Here is a 9,099-nt window from a genome sequence, read left to right as displayed (position 1 = left end):
TAGATAAAAGGACCAGATGTCACTGAGCAATATTGTCAGTTTACATACTGTGATAATAAACACTTAGATATTTGAGATACAATGACGTGGGAATCGCTTCAGGAAATGCATTCAAAATAAACAGTAAAGGGAATGTAATTACCAAACATTTGGCATGATTTACGAAAACAAATACAGTAAAAGGCAAAGTTAGACATTTGGGGAAATCTCTTTTTTTTTCCAAGAGTCGGATGAGATTATTGACATTATTATTAATCTGTCAATAGCTTCGCTCAAGGACTGGAAAAAGCGGAATCCGCTCTGTTAAAGGGAAACAACATCCCCCTCCCAGCACCTATAAAGTTAATTTTGTTTATTTAATCCATGCAAACACCAAAGTGTACAGTGAACACATTTGGGTGTTTAGGGCGATGCGACTTCCCTTATCGCCACTGTGAGGTTGCCAGGCAACCAGTGGAGACTCCAGGTGATAATTGATCTTCTCGGCTTACTCTTGGGAAGAAAGAAAATACGCGTACATCCCAAAACAGTTCAATGACCAATTGAGCAAACTTTAACTGCTGAAGAAGACGGTGCAATACGGCGCTGTTGAAAGCTCCGGAGCAGGAGAGTAAGGGCACCTTGAGTGGAGGCGGGGTCATGCTTCTGTCACTTTCAAGGTCAAGGATGAACTGACAGGCTCAACCTTTTAAGATACGTGTCAATATTATTATTACATTTCATTTAGCTGACGTTTTTTTTCCAAAGCGACTTACAGTATGTGCATTCAACCGTGAGTACAAACTCGGAACAACAAGAGTCAAGAAATATTGCGCTCACCAAATATTAGACGACGTTTAATCCCATCATGGTATTGGTATTATATTGATTTACAAATTCGTCTTCACTTCCGTGACGAAATAGGTGCTGCTGTGCTTCAAATGAAGCGCCCCGCTGTGGCGCCGGGGAGTCTTGGATGTAGACCTTACCGTCTGACTAAAGCCCGGTTAATGGCCATATTATGTTTTATAAGCAGGCTAAGTGTGACGTTGGGCTGATTATAAGGGAGAGAGCAGGCCAGCTGACATTAAGCAGGGCGTCCAGGAAGAAGAGCTCCCTGCAGAGGTGGAGACGGCTCAGACCTCACGGATGAGCCTGCAGAGTGTTTGCCCGTTACAATCACAGCCTCACTTTGATCTGTTGTCTAAAAGGTTTTGAAAACGATGAGATGTGATACAGATTTTCAATTTTATATATTTGTACTGTATTTATTCCTCTTTAGGAGGCGGTACTCAATGCCTGTTTCCTCTTCTGTTTTTCCCGATAGCTCTTGTAATATAGTTTTTGGTCCCTTCCTTTACTAAGCTCTTCTCTCTTGATCTCACTCTAATTCCTCTTTAATTCTTGCTACTCGATGCCGGTTTCCTCTTTTTGTTTTCATCCCCCCCCCCCTGCTCTGCACTTCATTCTGCCTCTCTTCTTCTGTCTCTCCCCATGGCTGTGCCCTGCTGTACTGGGTGAGGTCGTCCCTCTAAAAGAGCTGAAGTCATCCTTTTTTATTGCCAAGACATAAACAATGCAACCCCTCCTTCTCTATCTGTCTCCCTCCCGCCCTCTTTTGCCCTCTCCCTCCCTCTCTTTCTCTGTTCTTCTCTTATTCCAGCTAGTGCAGTCTGGGTGTGGTGGCTGTGCTTGGGGATGCCGTAGACACATGGCTGCTGAGAGCAATGGTCCATATTTTATGTCCGTCTCTCTGGTCTTAAAAAATTCAGAAAAAAAGAGTCGCTGTATCGTTTGATGTAAGACCAGGAGATGCTTTGTCAGCATGAACACATGGCAAAGCCTGAATAATACCTCTGGGATTAGTACCCCTCCCTAAGAGAGACCAAGTGAAGCAGTCAGGCACTACATTGACTTCAGTGGAATAAAGATTTAGTTATTCTGCATTTTCCCATAGGAACAGGATGCAAAACATTAGAGGTTGTTGAAACATGCTGATATTTGCACTCTGTCAGGTTGATTTTATGTTTTAACCCCACTTCTTTTCTAGTGACTCCAGTTGACAGACTGGACTGGGTGATCGCTGTGTTTTTCTCATCTCGTTTTTTTTCTGCATTGTTCAGTCCTAGTCCGCCCAGTGGAGACGGCAAATCGGGTTCCTGCACTTTACCGCCAATCAAATCAAAGACCAACTTCATTGAAGCCGACAAGTACTTCTTGCCGTTTGAGCTGGCATGTCAGTCCAAATGTCCCCGCATCGTCATCACCTCGCTCGACTGTTTACAGGTCAGTGGCAGGACTCCTTGGACTGCAGATCTCTCAATGTTTCCTCTCGGATCTCATGGCTGCCTAAACCAAGTCCTGTTAAGAGACCACAAAAATAATGTAGACATAAAAGCCCATTAAGTCACATTGTGTTCTTGCGTTTTTGCTTCCTTGTAGAAGCTGATAGCGTATGGCCACCTGACGGGCAGCGCCCCGGACAACACGGCCCCGGGCAAGAAGCTCATCGACCGGATCATCGAGACCATCTGCGCTTGTTTCCAAGGGCCGCAGACGGATGAGGGCGTGCAACTGCAGATCATTAAGGTGTGCTGCTGTCCTCATCTGCCGAAACATCACAGTTCACTTCAGGACACTTTAATTCAGCGTCACAATAATGATTAAGAAAAGCAGATCCCTGTATATTTGTATCACTTGTATGATATAATGACAGTTTTATGGATATCTAATTAGATTCATTCACAACATTATGAGTAGCAGCTTTTTAATCAATAAGTGGTTTTGAAAAGACTGATTTAGTTGGTGTGTAATTATGTTATAAATGGTGAATGTAGTACTTTGTAGACACTGTACCAATTCTCCACTCCAAGTAAAGACTATTTGCAGTATTTATAGTGTTTTTATATATATACTTCCCTCATATGTATGCAAGTTTGCTCTGTCTGTTAGTGATTCATACTTGCAGTGTAAACCAGGTCCTGAGCAGGTGAACTATTAGCTGGATTCAGGGCTGTTTTTTAACATAACACTGACATGTCAAATTTATAAAAAGCTTTTATGTGGAATGAAGCCCTAGAGACATATTTTACAAATGATGAGATCAGATGTTCCCAAACCTTCCCAAAGCCCATTAGAAAAACCTGAAAAACATGTCTGTAAACTAACAGAAAATGAGTTGAAATGATCAATTGTGTATTCAAGTGTATTCTGCTGTACAGACGGTACCTTCTGCTATTATTTAAATTTGTTTCTAACCTGACCCGAGTTAACCAATCACTGGCATCTGCACTGCCTTAATGTCAGATCTAGTAATTCCTTGTTCCATACTTTAGTATCTGTAAGACTTTCATCTCACCTTCTGTCTTCCCTTCTGTCCTCCAGGCTCTGTTGACCGCGGTGACTTCCCAGCACATAGAGATCCACGAGGGCACCGTGCTGCAGGCCGTCCGCACGTGTTACAACATCTACCTGGCCAGCAAGAACCTCATCAACCAGACCACGGCCAAGGCCACGCTCACGCAGATGCTCAACGTCATCTTCGCGCGGATGGAGAATCAAGCAGTATGTCCGACCGTCTGGAAAGAGACACTGATAACACATAGTTCTGTTTCTGTAGAAAGACACACAAGAGTGAGCGAGAGGGCAACTCCTCCCTTGAGCTGTTGTCTGATGAGGTTTGACTAACAAGAGCCAAATAGTGTTTAATGTATAAAACAAATTTTCTCGATTTTTAAAAAAATAAATAAATCTAGTACCAGTTTAAAGATGCTGCAACAAATTAAAAGTATGTAAAACTGGCATGGGGTCATTTCGGATTATGATTATATGATATCGGCTAATATAATGAAAGACATTATATTCTATGGGAAAGCTTTCTGCTTGATGGTTTACTCAAATCACCGTTTCCTGATTTTCTTTTAAGTCTACTGTTTGCTTTGTGTCCAGAGGGACGTTTGTAGGTGTTACCGTCAAAAAAAAAAGCTTGCTCTAATGTCATCTTTTTCTTTTTGAATGACACTTTTCCCCTCCTCACCTGCCTCCCACCCTTCCTTTTGGACACATAGCTTACAAATCACAAGCTATCTTGGTCTCTGGCCTCCAGAAAGCGTGACCGCCAGGTAAAGCGTGCAGGACTGCCGTGACTTGCCTGATCAGAACTCTCAAACTCTTCTCTGTGTATCTGTGTTTGCGCTTTTCCCCCCTCATCCATTCATGCACTCATTCGTTCTCTTCCTTTGCTCCAACACTGCACAGGAGCAGGTATGCTGTGTACTTCTTCCACCATATGCTTGCTGTGGCTTTTTGTGGACAAATCATCACGCTTTTCCTGCACCAATTTACATTTTAGCTCCCACTCACAATCACACCTGAGCGTGGTAAACGTTTTATCGCAGGTCAGCTACGCTTGTCTCATTCATGACAGCTTTTTTGTTTAGTTTTGTTTCCCCCAAAAGCCTAATACAGTTCTTTTAGAACAATGAGCGACATGTTTTGAGTCAAACAGACGGAGACGGAGAAGTATAAAGAAGCAGTCAGGGGGTAGAGATGGAGAGACAAGGCAGACTCTGAGGCCTATTATTGTGTTGTCACTGCCTGTGTAGTGTTGTGCCGCTGCACAGGGAGATCCACTCTCTGTGTTTGTGTGTAGATGTATCCTCCTGACTGCAGCTCAGCATGGTATGATCACACACACACACACAGTGTTTGTCTGGCTCACTCTCGCACAGACTCAGCCTTCGCTATCCGACTGAGGTGGCATTTAAATAATGAGCTTAGTTTGTTTACGCTGCCTCGCCTGTCCCCTCCAGCTTAGGTGTGTTGTCTGGCCTTGTTACCGTTCCTCATTTTCAATACTAATTGTTTCATTTAGAATGTGTGCCATTGAGTTGCTTACGTTTTAGATGTGACAATAGCAGCAGTCTCATTAAATTAGCATTGAACAGCTTCCGGAGGTTTTGAAAACAAGACACAAGGGCTATAATACAAATAAGTTTGTGTATAAAGTAGTTGTGAAATGCATAACGTTCTTGACGAGGCAGATTGTATAGTTGTGGCTAGAAAGGGTGATGAGAAAGAGTATTGACACCCCCGGTGTCTCTGTACTGATTTATACTGTTAATTATAGTTATTAATTGAAAAGCTAGTCTGCTGCAAAAGGAAGGATCACCATCTATCACCCCTGTTTCGTCAATGCGTCACACTGTTTATATTTCCATCTGTAACCCATATATCTCTGAAGGTACTGTGCTTTTTCATCTTCAATTCACTCAAGTCTATCATTTGTTTTTGTTTTTGTTTTTACATTTATGCCCAACAATTCTACAAAGGCACTTGGATTGAAAATGCACCATGGGCTGTTTTTGATTTAGCTTGGCTGAGAGAACTTCCACTGCTTGTAATTGTCTGCTCTCTTTTTTTTTGGGAACTTGTATCGGTGTTTAACTGTGCACATAAGTACTTCTTCCCCTCTGAGATCAGAAGTAGAGATACCAAAACTTTACCTCTGCCATGACGCAATCTATTAACTGAAATAACACAGTATTCACTCGCGTCACATATTCTTGCCACAACCGTGTGCAAATGTCTTGTGACCCACTTTTAGCTCATGACCTACCCAGCTAAAGCATAGCAACACTTTCCAGTACTTATCAGGAGCAGTGATACATGTCAGGCATGACGCATCGGCCAGGACACGGCTGTATAAGCCATTTCCATCCGAAACACCTTCTGCCACCAGCCGACTAAAATAGCCCCAGTTCACACCAGCCAGCATGAATCGATTCCACAAAGTTTGTCTCATTGCTGTTTTTAGTAGCATGTCCTACTTCTTCTCAGTGAGTGCGCTTTCATATACATTTCCAAGAACACGCATCTAATGTATGCTTACACACTGTAGACACACTGTTAGAAAAGAATATAAGAAGTGTTGTCTTTGCTCTCTGTTTTGACATCTGAAAGCTTTGGGTTCAGTGAGCCCTCAAAGAATCGAAACTTGTAATTGCTGTTTTGAGTTTCTTTACATATTCTTAACCTTTCTTTTTCTGTGTATGTGTGTGTGTGTCTCCGTGTGTGTGTGTGTGTGTGTGTGTGTGTTGCATGTGCTTATTCTTTGTGTGTATCGTCTGTGTGTTTTGTCTTTTTTATGATTTTGTGTGTCTGTGTTTGTGTTTGTGTGTGTGTGTTTGTGTGTTCGCCCGCCCCTCACAGCTACAGGAAGCAAAGCAGCTGGAGAGAGAGCGGCACCGGCAGCAGTCCCCGGTTACCCAGCACGCCGAGCCAGACTCCCCACAGCTCCAGGCTCACATCCACCCGCCGGCAAAGGGTCTGTCCCAGGAGACCAATGGGGCCGTCACCCCTCCAACCCCGAGCATCACCATCCCATCCACCCCGTCCACCCCCTCGACACCCGCCCCGGAGGGCAGGTCTGTGTCTGGGGAGCCGGAGGAGCAGAGGGAGCCGGGGGAGCAGGGGCCCGCCTACGAGAGCCCAGATCCAGAAAATGGTTCAGATTTCTGCGTGGTGGAAAATGAACAGACTGAGGCAGATCAAGCCACAGCAGCAGAACAGAGTAAGTCAGGGAATTGTTTTATTGTCCTATAAACTGGATCATGATTTTCCTTTTTTATTTACAAAAGTACTATAATAACAGTTGATTTGGAGTTGACCCTCCACATGTTACAGTATCTTCTTCCCCAATATAAAGTTTTAACAAGTAAAGAAATGTCAATATTCAAAAGACACGAACTACAAACGCTATATTCTTTAAATTAATTAGGCTCCTTACAAACACTTGATACAGCCTGAGAACATGTATTACACATTTCATATCTCCTGAGCTTTATCTACATCCTGGGCTGGTTGTGTTTGGTGATAAAAACCTCTTGTTACAATGGACAACCTGAATGTGCTCGATGAAAGCCTCACTGTTGACATTCTGTGCAATTTCATTAAAAGAAAAGAAAGCCTCCAGAACCAGTGTTTACTTTTGCCAACATTTGATACCACATTCAGAGCTACAATGGCCCATTCATTCACTGGGAGAACTGGTGTAGAATATGAAGAGCAAGGATAAAAAAAATAGTCTGTCAATGACATTGTAGCTTTATGGATGCTGGCCCAGAATGCACTATGCTTATAGCGGAACGGATGAGTTGATCGCCCTCTGTGCCTTTTACTCAACAAAGAGGCTGTTTTGTGTGTGTGTGTGTGTGTGTGTGTGTGTGTGTGTGTGTGTGTGTGTGTGTGTGTGTGTGTGTGTGTGTGTGTGTGTGTGTGTGTGTGTGGTGTGTTTAGATGCAGCAACCCAGCAGCATCCAGAGGAGGAGGAGAAGATGCCAAACTATGAAGAAAAAGCCCATGAAATCGTGCAGAGTATATTGCAGGAGGTGGTCAATACTGTTGCAGGAGGTGAGATGTTTTCTGTATGGAGTAAAAAATATGTATTAAATATGACGATTTTACTCTGAGTGTCCTAAACAGTTTTTATTTATAAGCACATTGTGGTTTTTCATGTTGTAAAAGTCACTCAACTATTTCTGATGAAAATACTCGGGGACAAAAGAAGAACCCACCAAAGTGTATCTGTCAAGTGGGTGTATTTGTCGTGGTGCATTAGCAGCAGTTCAATGAACAGACACAACTGCCCCCTTCGCTCTGTGTTCAGGGAGCTCCTGTGAGCCTTTTTCAGCATGCTCACCCTTTGTTTGCTGTACAGGTTGTGGGAATTTGCACACCCGCCCCACCTGTGCACATGTTTTTGTGTGTTGCATATTTTTTTCATGCAAAACTGACCTTTGCAAATGTATCCAGCAGAATGCTCTTTGGAGTCATCACATGGATTACTCAAGGTGACGCCTCAGGTGACAAGCGGACTGTGCCCCTATTTGATAGTTAACAAGCCCCTCTCTGGGTACAAAATGTGTCTGAAGGGAGATGCAAAAGTCTCTCAACCCGGCCTTCTGCTGAGAAATAAGTTACTGGGAAGCTACAGTATAATTGTTGGTCATGTCAAGCTCCCTGAAGTTCCCATAGATACTGACAAAAAGCAGGCAAAGCACTCTGTCTTTGTGTGCAAAAGTTAAAAGAAGCCTTTATTTTTTCTATTGCAGCAGCAGCAAAAAAAAGAAAAAAGCCCCTTTAATTCATACACACAAAAGAATAATGTTTTGGCTTTCTATTTTTTAAATACGCTTTTAACCTTGAGCTACAATTTGACAAACAGGCTTTAATGGTCGGGAGGAACATAGAGCAGAAAATGCACTCTCGTATCCTAAAAGTTCTCTCGGAGGCTGTTTCCCAATGTGCTGTTGTCATTTTCTCTCTTTGTACTCGACCAGAACAACATCACTAACCTCAGATTTAGCTCTGAGAATTCAATGCTGCCTTGTCGGTTATGAAACATGCAGTCCTGATTCCTGCTGGAGGGTGTTTCGAGGTATTTAGGATGGAGATCAATGTGTCGCCCCTGTCCAACTCCTCCCTGCTCTGTCATCACCACAGGACACTGTTTGGACCCCACAAACCTTTGCTCTGACACCAAGGAGTCTGGCGGCGAGAGCGAGCCGGCGGAGTCGGACCCGGCTGAAGCTGTGACAGAGGGCACCCAGAGCTCCCTGGAGGACGAGGGCACCCTGGGTAGCGACAGCGAGCACGTCCACGCCAACGGCATCCCCGGCACGCCTATTTCTGCCAGCTTCACGCCCTCGCTGCCTGATGACAGACTGTCTCTCTCGTCCAATGACACTCAGGTGAGGGACAGACCAGAGTTATTACATCAAGAGTTAAAGTCAAAGTAGAATCTACTGGTTAAAGTTAAAATTACACAGCAGATCCCTTTTGAAACAATTTTGTTTCTGATGTAACATTATGTCCCTGCTGAATAGTTGTACTGGCGGAGAGTCAGAGGAGAGTAAACTTGATTTAATCAAAAGACAAAATAATGAAAAAGACACTTGCACTGTGAGACCTCTAAATCCAGTTTCTTTTATTAAGTCGAGTATATTTCCTCTAATTCCTCATGATTAATAGCACTCCTCAGTAATCCACGTTAAATACAAAAAGTACTAGACCTGGAGGCTTTTATTCACACACTTCTGATGTTTCATAGGCTGAGATTCG

General features: G+C 43.4%; 1 protein-coding gene across 1 annotated transcript in view; it reads left to right on the top strand.

Annotated features, from left to right (window-relative positions):
• Window positions 1–8,894, top strand: part of LOC306750790 (brefeldin A-inhibited guanine nucleotide-exchange protein 1-like) — a gene marked incomplete at both ends in the record, with an annotated part of 26,583 nt that extends 17,689 nt beyond the window's left edge. Inside the window, 6 exons of the mRNA XM_079234264.1 lie at window positions 2,103–2,265; window positions 2,422–2,568; window positions 3,364–3,543; window positions 6,190–6,550; window positions 8,482–8,729; window positions 8,865–8,894. Coding sequence (XP_079090390.1) covers window positions 2,103–2,265; window positions 2,422–2,568; window positions 3,364–3,543; window positions 6,190–6,550; window positions 8,482–8,729; window positions 8,865–8,894 — 1,129 coding nt within the window. The remainder of the gene's footprint in view (window positions 1–2,102; window positions 2,266–2,421; window positions 2,569–3,363; window positions 3,544–6,189; window positions 6,551–8,481; window positions 8,730–8,864) is intronic.
• Between the last annotated feature and the right edge of the window lie 205 nt (window positions 8,895–9,099).

This window comes from Taurulus bubalis, assembly GCF_910589615.1.
Source record: "Taurulus bubalis genome assembly, chromosome: 18".
Taxonomy (NCBI): domain Eukaryota; kingdom Metazoa; phylum Chordata; class Actinopteri; order Perciformes; family Cottidae; genus Taurulus; species Taurulus bubalis.
Note: the sequence above shows the minus strand (reverse complement) of the source record. Positions and strands in the feature narration are given on the sequence as shown.